Here is a 17,653-nt window from a genome sequence, read left to right as displayed (position 1 = left end):
CTGATACATGAATTCAGCAAAGTTGCAGGATACAAAATCAATGTACAGAAATCAGTTGCATTCTTATACACTAACAATGAAGCAACAGAAAGACAAATAAAGAAACTGATCCCATTCACAATTGCACCAAGAAGCATAAAATACCTAGGAATAAATCTAACCAAAGATGTAAAGGATCTGTATGCTGAAAACTATAGAAAACTTATGAAGGTAATTGAAGAAGATTTAAAGAAATGGAAAGACATTCCCTGCTCATGGATTGGAAAAATAAATATTGTCAAAATGTCAATACTACCCAAAGCTATCTACACATTCAATGCAATCCCAATCAAAATTGCACCAGCATTCTTCTCGAACCTAGAACAAGCAATCCTAAAATTCATATGGAACCACAAAAGGCCCCGAATAGCCAAAGGAATTTTGAAGAAGAAGACCAAAGCAGGAGGCATCACAATCCCAGACTTCAGCCTCTACTACAAAGCTGTCATCATCAAGACAGCATGGTCTTGGCACAAAAACAGACACACAGACCAATGGAATAGAATAGAAACCCCAGAACTAGACCCACAAACGTATGGCCAACTCATCTGTGACAAAGCAGGAAAGAACATCCAATGGAAAAAAGACAGCCTCTTTAACAAATGGTGCTGGGAGAACTGGACAGCAACATGCAGAAGGTTGAAACTAGACCACTTTCTCACACCATTTACAAAAATAAACTCAAAATGGATAAAGGACCTAAATGTGAGACAGGAAACCATCAAAACCTTAGAGGAGAAAGCAGGAAAAGACCTCTCTGACCTCAGCCGTAGCAATCTCTTACTCGACACATCCCCAAAGGCAAGGGAATTAAAAGCAAAAGTGAATTACTGGGACCTTAGGAAGATAAAAAGCTTCTGCACAGCAAAGGAAACAACCAACAAAACTAAAAGGCAACCAACGGAATGGGAAAAGATATTTGCAAATGACATATCGGACAAAGGGCTAGTATCTAAAATCTATAAAGAGCTCACCAAACTCCACACCCGAAAAACAAATAACCCAGTGAAGAAATGGGCAGAAAACATGAATAGACACTTCTCTAAAGAAGACATCCAGATGGCCAACAGGCACATGAAAAGATGTTCAGCGTCGCTCCTTATCAGGGAAATACAAATCAAAACCACACTCAGGTATCACCTCACGCCAGTCAGAGTGGCCAAAATGAACAAATCAGGAGACTATAGATGCTGGAGAGGATGTGGAGAAACGGGAACCCTCTTGCACTGTTGGTGGGAATGCAAATTGGTGCAGCCGCTCTGGAAAGCAGTGTGGAGGTTCCTCAGAAAATTAAAAATAGACCTACCCTATGACCCAGCAATAGCACTGCTAGGAATCTACCCAAGGGATACAGGAGTACCGATGCATAGGGGCACTTGTACCCCAATGTTCATAGCAGCACTCTCAACAATAGCCAAATTATGGAAAGAGCCTAAATGTCCATCAACTGATGAATGGATAAAGAAATTGTGGTTTATATACACAATGGAATACTACGTGGCAATGAGAAAAAATGAAATATGGCCTTTTGTAGCAACGTGGATGGAACTGGAGAGTGTGATGCTAAGTGAAATAAGCCATACAGAGAAAGACAGATACCATATGGTTTCACTCTTATGTGGATCCTGAGAAACTTAACAGGAACCCATGGGGGAGGGGAAGGTAAAAAAAAAAAAAAGGACGTTAGAGTGGGAGAGAGCCAAAGCATAAGAGACTGTTAAAAACTGAGAACAAACTGAGGGTTGATGGGGGGTGGGAGGGAGGGGCGGGTGGGTGATGGGTATTGAGGAGGGCACCTTTTGGGATGAGCACTGGGTGTTGTATGGAAACCAATTTGTCAATAAACTTCATAAAAAAAAAAAAAACTGAGAACAAACTGAGGGTTGATGGGGGGTGGGAGGGAGGGGTGGGTGGGTGATGGGTATTGAGGAGGGCACCTTTTGGGATGAGCACTGGGTGTTGTATGGAAACCAATTTGTCAATAAACTTCATATAAAAAAAACAGTCATATTTGTCTTTAGTGTTTTGAGAAACAGAAGCCACTTAAACTGTTTGCAATTCCAACTTACCGACATAAGATACTACTGAAGAGTACGTTTGTATATTTTCTCTTACAAGAGATAGTTCATGCCAGTCTAAATCATGCAAACACTTCACAAGATAACATATTTAAATTTCTTAGTGTTAGTTTTTTCAACATGCTTTCAATTACCTAGGGTTCAATGTTTATCTGAGGTTACTTTGGTAAAGCATTTACCCGATATTAATCAGTTACAGGTACGGCGAGTAACATTTGGGACTACTTATGAGATCTCTTGTAATCCTCACCACATAAGGAAATGGAGACTGGTAATAAATAGTAAACGGCGTAACTGAGAAGTGAATCTACATTTGAATGATTCCAAAGCCTGTGTTCCTTGTGTAATGGTGCTCATGTGGTAATGGTGAATATTACAATGATGTTATCGAATTGGATTCTTGTAATCCTTACAGCTATTAATTCTTTTCTAGAATGTCCCGAAATCACGCATAGCAAAGCTACTGCATTCTTCTTGGCAATTCATTAAAAACAGTAAGCTATTGGAAGACTTATATTATTCATTAATTCTTGTCCCTTCTTGTGTTATTCACTAATTTGAAGTTACAGATATTTTCATGTCCTCTTTACTTTGTTTTCTACTAAGTGAGACCAAAACGTGGCACTATGAAACCAGAAGATGGAACCTTATCTGAGGACAACAATCCTGATTCTGAAAATAGAGATATGGCTGAAACTCTTTCCAAACCACAAGTCAGAGTTTATGGGGATCCTATTCCTGTTTTACCATCATCTAAATCTCTTCTGAAACCTTCTCTCAAGACGTTAGGTGTCCTTGGTCTTGCAAAGGTAAGTTGTTTCGTTTTATACTGCCCCCACCCGTACCATCCTCTTGCTCCTTATAATGATGAAAAGGATCTTAGGAAGAAATGGAAGTCCTCAAGATCATAATAGAAATCAGTGTAATGACAACAGAGAGGAAGGTACAGGATTGAAATTTAGAAAGTTTGGTGGGAGTAGATAATTCTCAGGTATGCCTTTATGGAAGCAAAGAAGGAGAAGGCAGCTGGAAAGAATAGCTCGATGCATATGAAGATGAGGAGGGGGTTGAAGGGGAAGAATTCATTTTAGAAGGGCGAGTTGAACTTAAAGTATGAAGAGTTGAGGGAAAGTATCATAAAATCACAGCAGCAATAGTGGGATTAAGGCAGAGCAGATGCTCTTTAAATTATAAAATGTGGGAGGGGATATTTTAAGTGCAAGTTAAGAAAAAAAAAGCCAGGTAACAACCAAAAAATGCTTAGACTCTTCTGAATGACTTTCAGCTGATTTCTGTGAAGAACCGAAAGAAATTTTGCCCTTGCCTTTCAGTTTAATAAAGGTGATATCCTAGATTTAGTTTAGCAAAACCTGTGTTTCTAAGGAATGCAAAGTGAAATCTGTTTTAGTCCATACCAGGTTGATTGCTAATTTTCACTTTTTGGTTATTGTCTTTCTTGGGGTTTCTAAGGTAACCTACTGTGTGGTATAATCTTGGCATATTTTAGGTCTTTTAGAGTAGAAAGAGAGGAAATAAACATTTATTCTTTTCATTAAATAAAATTTCTGGTGATGTAAATAAGGTTCTTTATCCGTGAAATGAAAAACTAAATTTGAAGCTGCGACACTGAATTTGTTTTTTTTTTTTAACTTATTTATTTATTTTGAGAGAGAGAGCAAGCAGGGTAGGGACAGGGAGAGAGGGGAGAGACATAGAGAATCCCAGACAGGCTCTTCATTGTCAGCACAGAGCTCGACGCATAGCTCAGACTCACAAACCGGTTTGTGAGATGACGACCTGAGCCCAAATCAAGATGCTTAACTGCCTGAGCTACCCAGGTGCCACTTAAGCTGCCACACTCTGAAAGAAAAAATATATAAAATATGTTTTCTGCATTCTGATTTATCTTTTTTTAATTTTAAGTTTTCAATTGTTTATGTATTTTGAGAGAGAGAGAGAGTAAGACAGAGACAGAGAGAGAGAGAGAGAGAGTCCTAAGCAGGGTCTGTGCTGCCAGTGTCAAACCCGACACAGAGCTTGAATAACCTGAGCCAAAATCAAGGTGGACGCTTAACCAGCTGAGCCACCCAGGTGCCACTCTTTTTTTAATAGTATCTGCATATAATAGACACATACACACATTCCAAATGAATGAACTCAACATGTATAAATTTTTGTCTAATATGAACTCTTTGTCATGACAGAATCATAAGGCATGAAAGGTTGCCAAGAGGGTATGCAAAATTCGTTGTAGGAGGTGATTTTTACTTTTTCAAAGATTTCCGACAATAGATACATTTTTAAAACAATATTTATTTATTTTTGAGAGAGATGGAGCATGAGAGGGGCAATGGCAGAGAGAGAGGGAGACACAGAATCTGACGCAGGCTTCTGTGCTGTCACAGAATCTAATGCAGGCTTCTGTGCTGTGCTTCTTCTGTGCTGACAGCTCAGAGCCTGACACGCGGGGCTCGAGCTCAGGAACCGTGAGATCGTGACCTGAGCTGAAGTCGGATGCTTAGCCGACTGATTCCCCCAGGCACCCCAAGATACATTTTATATTATTCAGGGGAAACTTTAGTATTCATAGTTGTTCAATTTATCCCCTAAATTCTTTCATGTCTAAAACTGAGAAAGACTGCTGAGTTGATTTTTTTTTTGGGGGTCCCTTTCTTCTTTCCTCCTGGGAATGTTCAGTCTTCCTTGATAATCAAACATGTATTGGAAGACTTTAAATCTTCAAATTGGATGATCATAAATATATTAGTTGCTTAATACTAGATTCCTTCTCGGGTCCTTAACAACCTTCCTATATGGTGTAGATAGGAAATTAGAGCTCTTCATATGCTGTTCCCAGTGGAATAATAAAACTATATGAAGTTTAAAATCGGTTTTTATATTTTTCTTAGACATCGTGGTAGTCCTGGAAAATGGCTCAAAATTCTGTAATCCTGTATTTCTCTTCTATACTTTAAATCTTGTCCCTTAAGATTAACTTTTTCATTCGTTTTACTATTTTTTTAATGTTGATTTTTGAGAGAGAGTGAGGGAGCATATGAATCGCAAGCCGACTCCATGCTTCGTGTGGAGCTGACGCAGGGCTTGATCCCATGGCCTTGGGATCATGACTCGAGCTGAAACTAAGAGTTGGACGCTCAACTGACTGAGCCACCCAGGCGTCCCAAGAGTAATTTTTAAAATGCAGTATTCTTATAAAATCCTGAATTAGTGTTTCACAGTTAAAACTTTTTATGACTCTTAATGCTATTCATTACAGAAATGACTATTTGTGTATATTAGTAAAAGCATATTTTACATCCTTAAAACTACTGTTAAAATATGGAGTTGAAATCTTGAATCTCATGTTTTTTTCCCCTGCTTTTGTGATTGTATTATTTTTACTCCTTAAGAATATTTTTAGTGTTTGTTTATTTTTGAGAGAAAGTGAGGGAGAAGGAGAGGGGTAGGGAGAGGGGTACAGAGGGTCCAAATCAGGCTCTGTGCTGACAGCAGAGAGCCTGATGCGGGGCTCGAAGTCATGAACCAAGAGCTCATGACGTGAGCAAAAATCGGAGACTTAACTGACTGAGCCACCCAGGCGCCCCTCCCCTGTTTTCATTATTATTCTTTATTTGTTCTTTATTTTTATTATTTGACAATTTAGTGTCCAGTTAGGGAATATATAGTGTGTACATTGTAGTCTTGGCTTAGGGAGTAGATTCATGGAATTCATCACTTCCGGATAACCCCAGGGCTTACTCCAACATGTGCCTTCCTCAATGCCCACCATCCCTTTTTTCCACCCCCTTAACTCCCCACCCCCACCAACCCTCAGCTTGTTCTCTGTCTTTTAAGATCATCATATGGTTTGCCTCCCTCTAGGTATTTGTAACTATTTTTTTTCTTTCCCTTCCCCTATGGTCTTGTGTGAAGTTTTCAAATTCCACATATGAGTGAAAACATGATATCTTTCTCTTGACCGACTTATTTCATTTAGCATCATACCTTCCAGTTGCTTCCACAGTGTTGCAAATGGCAAGATTCCATTCTTTTTCATGGCCAGGTCGTATTATTCCGTTGTAGATAGACCACCACCTCTTCTTTAGCCATTCATCGGTTGATGGACATTTGGGCTCTTTCCATAATTTGGCGATTGTTGATAGAACTGCTATCAATTCTGGGGTACAACCCCTACAAATCAGCACTCCTGTATCCTTTGGATAAATGCCTACTAGTGCTGTAATTCTACTTTTAATTTTTTGAGGAACCTCCACACTGCTTTCCAGAGTGGCTGCACCCGTTTGCATTGCCACCAACAGTGCAAGAGGGTTCCCATTTTGCCACATCCTCGCCAACATCTGTTATTTCCAGGGGTGTGTATTTCACCACCACACTCTGACTGATTGAGGTGTTATCCCAGTGGGGTTTGATTTGTATTTCCTGGATGATGTGTGATGTTGAGCATCTTTGCATGTGTCCATTGGCCATCTGGGTGTCTCCTTTGGAAAAGTGTCTATTCACGTCCTCTGCCCCTTTCTTCGCTTACTTGGTTTCCGGGTGTTGAGTTTGGCAAGTTCTTTATAGACTTTTTTATCCTAACCCTTTATGTGATATGCCATTTGCAAATACATATCTTCTCCCATTCCGTTGGTTGCCTTTAAAGTTGTTGATTGTTGTCTTTGCTGTGTGGCAGCTTTGTATCTTGATGAGGTCCCAAAAGTTCACTTTTGCTTTTATTTTCCCTTGCCTTTGGAGACATGTCAAGTAAGTAATCGCTGCAGCCGAGGTCAGAGAGGTGGTTGCCTGCTTTCTCCTCTAGGATTTTGATGGTTTCCTGTCTCACGGTAAGCTTTTTCATGCATTGGAGTTTATGTTTGTGTAAGGTGTAAGAAAGTGGTCCAGGTTCACTCTTGTGCATGTTGCTGTCCAGTTCTCCCAGCACCATTAGCTAAAGAGACTGTCTTTTTTGCATTAGCTACTCTTTCCTGCTTTGTTGGAGCTTAGTTGGCCACACATCTGTGGGCCTATTTCTGGGTTCTCTATTCTATTCCATTGGCCTCTGTGCTTGTTTGGAGCTAATACCGTGCATTTGAGGAGTCCAGCTTTGTAGTACAGGCTAAAGTCCGGGATTGTGATGCCTCCCCCACTCTGGTTTTCTTTTTCAACCTTACTTTGGTTGTTCTGGTCTGGGTCTTTTGTGGTTCTCCCCAAAGTTTAGGATTGTTTGTTCTAGTTCTGTGAAGAATGCTGCTGTTATTTTGATTGGGATTGCATTGAGTGTACAGATTGCTTCGGGTAGTATTGACATTTTAACAATGTTTGTTCTTGCAACCCATGAGCATGGGATATTTTCCGGGTTCTTTGTGTGTTCTTCAGTTTCTTTCATAAGTTGTCTATAGTTTTCAGCATACAGATCTTTTACCTCTTTGGTTAGGTTTAATGCTAGGTGTTTTATGGTTTGGTGCAGTGGTAAATGGGATCGATTCCTTGATATCTCTTTCTAATGTTTCATGATTGGTGTATAGACATGCAACCGATTTGGGTGCATTGATTTTAATCCTGCAGCTTTGCTGAATGCATGTATCCTTTCTAGCAGTTTTTTGGTGGAGGCTTTCAGGATGTCCACATACATTATCGTGTCATCTGCAAACTGTGAAAGTTTGACCTCTTGTTGTCAACTTGGATGCCTTTTAATTCATTTTGTTGTGTGATGTCTGAGTCTAGGACTTCCAACATTATGCTAAGCAACAGTGGTGAGAGTAGAAATCCCTTCCATGTTCCTGATCTCAGGGGAAAAGCTCTCAGTGTTTCTCCATGGAGGAGGCTATTAGCTGTGGCCTGTTCATATGTGGCTTTTAGGGTTTGGAGGTCTATTCCTTCTATCCGATTTTCTTGAGGGTTGTAATAAGAAATGGTGCTGTATTTTGTCAAATGCTTTTCCTGCATCTATTGACAGGATCATATGGTTCTTATCCTTTCTTCTCTTCATGGGACGTGTCATGTTGATTGATTTGTGAATATTGAACCAGCCCTGCTGCCCAGGAAAGAATTGCACTTGATCCTGGAAAATAATTCTCTTAATATACCGTTGCATTACATTTGCTAGTATCTTATTGAGAAGGTTTGCATCCATGTTCATCAGGAACATTGGCCTGTCATTCTGCTTTTTAGTGGGGTCTCTGTCTGCTTTGGAAATCAACGTAATGCTGGTTTCACAGAAGGAGTCCAGAAGCTTTCCTTCTGTTTCTATTTTTTTGGAACAGCTTGCGAAGAAGAAGGATTAACTCTGCTTTAAATGTCTGGTAGAATTCCCCTGGGATGCCATCCTGCCCAGGACTCATCTTTGTTGGGAGATTTTTAATAACTGATTGAATGTCTTCACGGGTTATGGGTCTGTTCACGTTTTCTATTTCTTCCCGTTTGGCTTTTGGTAGTGTGTGGGTGTCTAGGAATTTGTCCATGTCTTCCAGGTTGTCCAGGTTGTTGGCATATACTTTTTCATAGTATCCTCGGATCCTTGTTGTATTTCTGTGGTGTTGGTTGTGATCTCTTGTCTTTCATTTGTGATTTTATCTGTTTGGGCCTCTCTTTCTTCTTTTTGAGAAGTGTGGCTAGGGGGTTATCAATTTTGCTTATTTTAAAAAAACACATCTCTTAGATTGATTGATGTGTGCAACCTTGTTTTTGGATTCTATAGGATTTATTTCTGCTCTACGCTTTTTTGTTTCCCTACTTCTGCTGACGTTGGGCTTTCTTTGCTGCTGTGTTTCTAGTTCGATTAGGAGTGAAGTTAGTTTCTGTATTTGGGACCATCCTCGCTTCTGAAGATAGGCCTGGATTGCAATGTATTTTACTCTAAGGACTGCCTTTGCTGCATTCTAAAGGGTTTGGATTGCGTTTTTTCATTTTCATTTGCTTCCATATGGTTTTTAGTTTCTTCCTTAATCGCCTGGTGGACCCATTCTGTCTTGAGTAGGAACTTCTGTAACCTCCATGTATTTGGAGGCTTTCGAGTTTTTGTTCTTGAGGTTGATTCCCAGTGTCTGAGCGTTGTGATCTAAAAATATGCATGGTAGGATCTCATTCCTTTTATATTTGTGGAGGGATGTTTTATGACCCAGGATGTGATCTATATTGGAGAATGTTCTATGTGCACTTAAGAAGAATGTGCGTTCTACTGCTGTTGGATGAAAAGATCTCAATATATCGGTGTTGATATCCATGTATATAAATGTATATATTAAAGCCAATATATATCTATGTATATCTGAATACATCTGGTCCAATGACACATTGGATCTGTGTTTCCTTACAGAAGGAAACTCTTGTTTTTTCTCGTTAGCAATTATCTGATCCATTCGGATTCTCCACTCAAAAGAACAAGAGTGTGCATACAATGGAATTGTCTAAATAAGTAATTGTGTCTGGAAATAGATTATTTCTGCTATCTAACAAAAAGGAGTTCAGGGAAACATTCTTGTGATTTGTTTTCCTTAAAGTTTCAGTGTCAGTCTTCCAAGTAGTATATGAACTGGGAAACTAACTTAGCTATATAAGTACCATGTGACCTCACGAACCAGAATAACCATAAAGAAACTGCTTAAAAAACATAATAATCTCCAGGTTGTTTTTTTTTAATATATTGGCTTAAATATAAATTGCATTTCCATAAACAATAAAATGAGAAAGAAGCAATAACTAAGAGAAGGAATATAAACACATGTTCCCAGCTAAAGCAATCTATGTATTGTTTCAGTATGTGTCTGTAGACTCTGGGTCTAGGGTTCTTGCTTGTCTAGCAAGACAGCAGCGGGATGCAGGATTACAATGGGAGAGACAGCTAATGTCCCGGAGAACACAAGAGCCCGGATTAAGGGTCCTTGCTCTGTTTTTAATAGGATCAGAAGGCTTCCAAACATGGTGATGGATGTGCACAAAGAGAGAATCAATCTGTGAACATGAACTCATGGGCATGAGGGAAAGGGGGTTTCAAGATATAGGGTGTTAGGGGTTAGGGTCAATGTAAAACAAAATCCTGGCGCCTGGCAGATGGTTGTTAACAGCTGACCTGAGGCAGCTTCTCTGTTTATCTTAGCTAGTCTAGGGGAGAAGACAGATGCTACCTCAGGATCCACAAGGCACCTTTCTTTTGCTAATTAGCTCCCCTCTGGGCATCTTCACCCTGCAGCCTACAGCCTATAGCCCTATTTACCTGTTTACCTCATTTGGTCCTTCCTTCCTGTGAAAGCAGCTTTCTGCCATAGGACTAAATTGGGGAGTGTGTCCTCCTGAATATCTAATCTTGTTTACGTCTCACACCTTGGTCTTGGAGCCTTTGCCCCGCCCTCTCTATACCTAGATTCCTAATATTGTTTACCCAAACTTGGGTGTGAGCATCCTATGGCTTTGTAATTTTCTATGCCTAGTTAACCCATCAGTTCAGGCTCAGGGAATTCCTAAGCTGATTCCCCACAAAAATAGGCAGTCTTGTCTGCTTTATTCACAATCTTGGAACTTAGTATTTCAACATGACCCCTTTGAGATAGGCTTAATAACAGCTATTTGTATGATCACCCCTTTTTTCACATTTTTTAATCTCATTCTCAAATGTTTCTGTTGAGTCAAACCTTCACTTTATGTTCAATAAAGTATGATACCTCTTGGCCTGTGTGATTTTTACCATGTAGGTAGCATAAACCTTCAGCAAACCTTCAGTATTTAACTCCAAGGGAGAAAACTGAGCTTTGAGATGTGTGGACTTTAGAAATAGACAAAATCTAGAGATACCCTCCTTTAAAAGAATAAGTAGCTAATCTCCTCGTCCCAAATCAAGGTATTAATTTACTGTGCGAAAGTCACACTTTTCATGCATCTGACTAATTTAATGAATTTGTGGTCATTTCTCTGATTCAGCATTCAAGAATTGTATCGTCTCTTTTGGTGCCATAAAATGCTAGGGAATGCCACTTTAGGAACTTGGGACAAATCATTTAACCTTTTTGAGTTTTACTCGCATTATCAGTAGTAAATGGGATTAAAGGTGATCATTACTTTTATACCCTCTCCCTATAAAGTTTTATGGTTATTGAATGTGAGATTCGGAGAGCATTACTAATTTCCCAGAATTCCACCCTAACGTCTGTTTCACTTTGTTCCTTTTGTGTTGTGGCAAACTTTGGTTCATAAATTTTAGGGGACACTGTCACTTTTTTTGAGAACCTTAGGATCCAAAAGAAAAAGAATTGTAAAAGGCAGTCAGGGAAAGAATAGCTCCGTGCAGAAAGAGGAAAGCTTCCTGGTTTTGTTACAGGAGCACCTCCATGTCCCATGTTTTAAATCTGGCTGTTGTGTAAATCCCAGGTGGTAAGGAAAGAAAAGGACACATTTTGTCTCTTGTCTTTTCATTTCTTTGTATCTCTTGGTCAGATGGGGTGGGGTGGGTGGGGAATTCTCAGTAGCAAAGTGTGGATATGAATACGTACAAAATTAAGAAAGCCCTTTTAGAAATTTTGGTAACTTCTGCTTTTTAAAATTCCAACAGAAATGAAGGAGAGTTTATAAAAATTACTATTACTTGTAATGATAAAGTAAACACAAAATATTTTCCTCCATTGAATTTATGACAAACTAAGTGTCAACTGATAAAGTTAATGAAAAAAACTTCTTTTTATTGACTAAAGTAACAATTACCTTTAGTATCAAGTTCCATTAAAGGTTGAAGAAAAAAAGAAGCACAGAGGAAGTGACATGGAAGTATCAGAAAACATACATGATGCTGCGGCTGCTGGATTAATTGCACAAAGACAGAATGGAAAAACTGATAACCATCAATTGCCTATTACAGAAAATAAAGATTCTGATAGGTAAGCCTATAGCAATATTTAAATAGTAGGTAATTGTTATTTTCCTATGCAACAATCTTTTCTAGTTTGAGCTAATCTTCATGATGAACAAATTTCGTATTTTTCGTGGAGATATTTCATCCTACGTGCTAATGAGAAAAATGTAAATACCAATGTGATACCATTTTTTGCAGTCATAGTGATAAATATTTTATTAAATAAAATAACCAAAGTTAGGAAATGTGAGGAAAATGACATTCTTAGACACTGTGGTTGGATGAAATTGGTAACTCCCTTCTGAAAGGTGATTTAGCAGTGTATTTCAAAATTTCAAATATGTCGGGGCACCTGGGTGGCACAGTTGGGTAAGCATCCAACTTCGGCTCAGGTCATGATCTTGCACTTCACGAGCTTGAGCCTTGTGTCAGGCTCTGTGCTAACAGCTCAGAGCCTGGAGCCTGCTTCAGATTCTGTGCCTCCCTCTTTCTCTGCCCCTCCCCTGCTTGTGCTCTGTCTCTGTCACTGTCAGAAATAAATAATATAACGTGAGAAAAATATTTCAGGTAGGTCATCTCTTTATTCCAATGGTTTCATTGCCAGGACTGGGTCCTTCTGAAATACATGACTTCTATAAGCAAGCGCATGCGCCTGCACGTGCAAACACACACACACACACACACACACACACACACACACACTATAAGGGCATTTATTATATATTATTACATATACAAAATAGGACAGATATATTAAGGTTACATATATATATATATATATATATATATATATATATATATATTACATGTATATGTGAAGGATATTGTATATGTGAAGGATATAGTCACATGTATATGTGAAGGATATATGTGAAGGAGATAGTCTAAATGTTTATTGACTTATTTTGAGAGACAGACAGAGAATGTGCACACTCGGGAGCCCAAGCATTGAGGGGGAGCAGAGACAGAGAGGGAGAGAGAGAGAATCCCAAGCAGACTCCACGTTAACAGTGCAGAGGCCAACACAGGGCTCGATCTCACGACCACAAGATCATGACCTGAGCCAACATCAACAGTCAGATGTTCACCAGACTGAGCCACCTAGGGGCCCCAGAGATAGGCTAAATATCCATTCATTAATAAGGAAGTAACGTTTCACTTCTATAAAGTAATGGGGCATGTGACCATTTTAAAAAATGAATTTAGGTCTATGTGTACTGATGGTTTAACAAAGTATATTTAAAGCATTTGGTTTGGTTTGACGTCATGTCTTATGCACATTTTGTTAGAATATTTGAATATCTCCTGAATTGCAACAGAAGTTCCCTGCTACACTGGCAGTCTACCAACAAAATTGCTAGTTATTCGATTTTTGGTTTTGTTCCCCAGTGCATGAGTGCTCCAATGTTGGACCCTCAACTTAATCTGATTATTGCCAAGAGGATTCACGTGGCAACATGTCTCATATTCTATATAAACATTTCATGGCCCCTGTGCTATAAACCAAGATGCTGGTAATGCAATGAATCATTTTTATAAAGGTACCTTGCTTGCATGCCATTATCCTGCCTTTTTAGAGACTATATTTCAACATGAACCACACCAAATTTTTCAACAGTGCCTTCATGTTGTACAATTTGTGACAATTCAGTTTACAAAGTAGGACTATTTTCTGCATTCCCAACTCCTTTTACTTCTGTGTATAAAATTTTAATATGACTCATTACTTTGGATAGTATAAAATATCCTAGAGTTGGGTGACGTTTTAAAAATGTTTATTTTGAGAGAGAGAGAGAGAGAGAGAGAGAGAGAGAGAGAGAGCATGCACACATGAGTGGGGGAGGAGCAAAGAGAGAGGGAGAGAGAGAATCCCAAGGAGGCTCCATGCTGTCAGTGCAGAGCTCGAAGCTAGAGAACCTAGAGATCATGTCCTGAGCTGAAATCAAGAGTTGGATGCTTTGTGGACTGGGCCACCCAGGTGCCCTTAGAGTTTAATAATTTTTATCAAGCACGAAATACTGCCCTTGGAACTTCGTTTTTCTGTGGTCTTTCTAAGCATGAGAAAAATGGTAATCAGCTTATATATATCTAGAAAAAATTTAAGGAGTCTTCTCAGTGTATAATTTTGTGAGTTATTTTGTACCTTGGTCTGGCATTTTAAAAAAGCAAAAAAAAAAAAAAAAACAAAAACAAAAAACAAAAAACAAAAAAAACAAAAACAAAAACAAAACCTAGTGTTACATATATGCAATTTTTAAGACTTCCAAATATTACAAAAATACTACCTAATCAGTATGTAACAATTGAAAACTACAGCAACAATAGAAAATTAGATCAACCATGACCATTCCACTTAGCTATGAAATCTGTCAACAGCCTTCTTCACTCTCTGATCCTGATTTCCCTCCCTCCCATCCACTCTTGAATTCATTGTAGCAATTTTCCCTCTCACTCCTCCAGAATTGTTTTTTCAAGGTTACCACCGATTTTCACTTTAATAAATCTAAACAATTTCATACATCTCATTTTACTTAACCTTTCAGCGATATTTGACCCAATGGAAAACTCTCTCCTCCAAAATTCTGTCTCTATGTTGCTTGTAGGCTATCACTCACTCACCTGATTTTCCCGCTGCCTTTCTAGTCTGTACACCTCAGCCTGATTTGCTTGTTTCTTCTCGTCCCCCACCTTTTAACCCATTGATGTCTTCCAGGAATTTGCCTTTGATTTTCCTTCTCTTGACTTTTACTATCTTGTATATTCTAATGATCCTCAAGTTTACATCTCCAGCCCGGATCTCTCTCCATAATTCCAGGCCCGCATATCAAACTGCCCACTTGATATCTCTTTCTGGATAGCTATTGCAAACTTAACATGTCCCAAATTGAGCTCCTGATATTCTTTCTTAATATTTGCCTTGCATGTCTTTCCTAATTGAGTTAATAACAGTTCTATGTGTTGCTCTGCTAAAAAACTTGGTGTCATCTTTGACTCCTGTCTTTTTTTTTTCTTCTTTCTTTCACTTTTTCTTTCTCTTTTCTTTTTCTTTTTCATACACATGACATCTCATCTGTCAGCAAATCTTGTCATGTCTTCCTTCAAATATATCGAGAATCCAAACACATCTTCCATGACCAATAGACTATCATCTGTTGTTTATATTGGTGTAATAGGTAACTAAATGGTCTTCTTGTTTGTTTGTTTCTTCTTTGGTTTTTCCTCTGTTTCCGTTAATTCTAAACACATTGGATCTAGTAAAACGTAAGTCGGATTGTGTCCTTCCTCTGTTCAAAGCCTAATTGCCTCCCATTTCGCTCAGAGTACATGCCAAAACTCTTCCTAATGCCGACAAGGCCTGTATATGATCAGGTGTCTCCTTCTCTCTCTCTGATTTGAACTCTTTTCTACCCCTTTCATTCTGTCCAGCCATACTGATTTCTCACTACTCTTTAAGTACTTCGGACATACTTCTGTGCTTGCTGTTGACTCTATCTGGAATGCTTTCCCTCAGATACCTCATGGCTTGCTTTTTCCTTTTTTGTTTGTTTCTCCTTTCAGGTTTTTGCTTAAAAGTCACTTTCTTAGCAAGGCCTTTCTTGGCCATCCTGACTAGTACTTCAACTACCCTTTTCCCTATAACACATCAAAATGTGATTTCTCTGCTTTAGTTTTTCTCCTCTAATACTGTATATTTTGCCTGTGTAGCTTATTGTTATTGAATGTTTACTTCACTCATGAGTAGGATTGTTATCTGTTCATTGCCATGTCCTCAGTGCCTAGAAAATGTTCTAGTCTATATAGTACTTATTCAATAATGTTTATTGAGTGAACGGAGTTTAACTTGTGTGTATAGTTTTTAACATAATACTAGCCCCCACCTTGACAAACTTTGGCGTGGGTTCATTCTGACAACTAAGCCTGTCAGTTATGTACAGTTTTTGGATTTTGGGGGGCCCAATATTGTGTTTACTTCCTACTTGTTCTTTTAGTTGTATTTATGTTAGTTTTCATTATGGTGAAATGTATCAAAGGAATAGCAATCTTCCTTTATAATTATTAAGGAAACTAAAATATGGTGGCAAATTATTATAGGACTTTAAAAATTCTTGCCAAAGATTATGAGCCCTCAATATCTGAAATAAAAAGATGACGTTGGAATTGATCACTTACAAATAAGAGCGAGCTATGCTGGTTAGGTATAGTCTTTTTTAACAGAGCAGTCTGCTATTATTATACAGGGTTTGGGGAAGAGTGGAGTTTGAAAACTGGGGGACTTTCAGAAAATTAAATGGTTTTTCATCATCTAAAGCACCATGCTTATTTGGGTGAGACTGTTGTGGATTGGTTGGCACGCTGAAGCATGTGTATTGGAGTCATTTTTGTCCTTTATTCGCTGTCTTTCAGAAGGAAGGAGCTGAAATGGATTGGTTGGTGAGTAGGGCTGGTTGGCATTGATTAACACATTTAAAACTGATTCTGGTGGCTTCTTGTTACCATGGCTACGTGTTAGGGTTTCTTTTTGTTTTGTTTTGTTTTGTTTTGTTTTGTTTTGTTTTTCTAAGTTTGAGGTGGCTTTCCCCAGATGTTTTCTACTTCAAAGTTGCTTCTATTGACTGGGTTCAAAATGAAAGCTATTTCAAATTCTATAATTACAGATTCATTTTTGAAGTTTGGGTCGAGAGGAATTGTTTGATAATTGCTTTCACAAAGATTCTTCTTTTCTTGGATGTTATTTCCACGAAAAAAGTTATCTGTATAACAGTTTTTTGAAAAAAACCACAATTGTTAGTTTTGTTTTTGTTTTTGGTGCTCTTCGGGGCTCATGTTTAAGTCCTAAAAAAATCTGCGGGTAATTTCATTATTTTTGGAAATGTATGTAGCTGTATGGTAATAATATTCTGTTGCATGCATTTAGTCCATGAAAACAGAATTATAATTTTCTTTTTGGTGAATCCCCCATTTTTTTCTATCAGGATTAGATATTAGGCGAAAAGTATGCAAAAGTTACCAAATCATTTTTTAAAATTTTTTAAAATGTTTATTCATTTGGAGAGAGACAAAGTGAGAGTTGGGGAGGGGCAGAGAGAGGGGGAGACAAAGATTCCGAAGCAGGCTCCAGACTCTGGGATGTCAGCACACAGCCCGATGTGGGGCTCGAAGCCACAAACCCTTAGATCACAACAGAGCCAAAGTCATACACTTAACGTACTGAGCCACCCAGGCGCCGCAAACCATTTTTTTTAAACAAAAGCATAACTAATCAAATGATTGTTATTTCTGAGAGATAGATAATAACATATGAGTACTTTTGAATTTTTGAAGTGTTTCCAGATTTATGAGATATAAGTAACATACATCTGTGTAACTGTAAGGTGTACCTGTATTAATTTGATACACTTTTATATTGTCAAATGATTACCACAATAGTGTCAATAGTTCCATCATCTCACATAAATATCATTTCTTGTTTGTGATGATCTAGTCTTGTAGCAACTTTCAAATGATATGATACAGTATTGTTCACTGTAATCACCATCCTGCACGTTAAATACCCAGAATTAATTAATCTTGTAACAGGTAGTTTGTACCCTTTGACCAATATCTACCCATTTCTCACAGCCTCCTAACCCTGGCAACCACCAGTCTGTTCTGTTTTTCGTGCAATTTTTTTTAATTCCACATATAAGTCAGATCATAC

At 38.4% G+C, this 17,653-nt stretch overlaps 1 protein-coding gene and 1 long non-coding RNA gene across 2 annotated transcripts in view; one reads left to right on the top strand and one right to left on the bottom strand.

The window, feature by feature from the left end:
- LOC124507605 (ankyrin repeat domain-containing protein 26-like) overlaps positions 1 to 17,653 on the top strand; it is a 705,441-nt gene that overhangs the window by 295,912 nt on the left and 391,876 nt on the right. The window contains 2 exon segments of the mRNA XM_047073901.1: positions 11,814 to 11,980; positions 16,360 to 16,386. Of these exon segments, the coding sequence (XP_046929857.1) occupies positions 11,814 to 11,980; positions 16,360 to 16,386 (194 nt within the window).
- The window catches only part of LOC124507612 (uncharacterized), a 150,325-nt gene that overhangs the window by 50,577 nt on the left and 82,095 nt on the right, over positions 1 to 17,653 (bottom strand). The window lies entirely within an intron of this gene.

Source organism: Lynx rufus, unplaced genomic scaffold (genome assembly GCF_022079265.1).
Source record: "Lynx rufus isolate CCGP_SWC_20201006 ecotype Redwood Valley unplaced genomic scaffold, mLynRuf1.p SCAF_12, whole genome shotgun sequence".
Lineage (NCBI taxonomy): Eukaryota > Metazoa > Chordata > Mammalia > Carnivora > Felidae > Lynx > Lynx rufus.
This window is presented reverse-complemented; position numbering and strand designations above follow the sequence as displayed.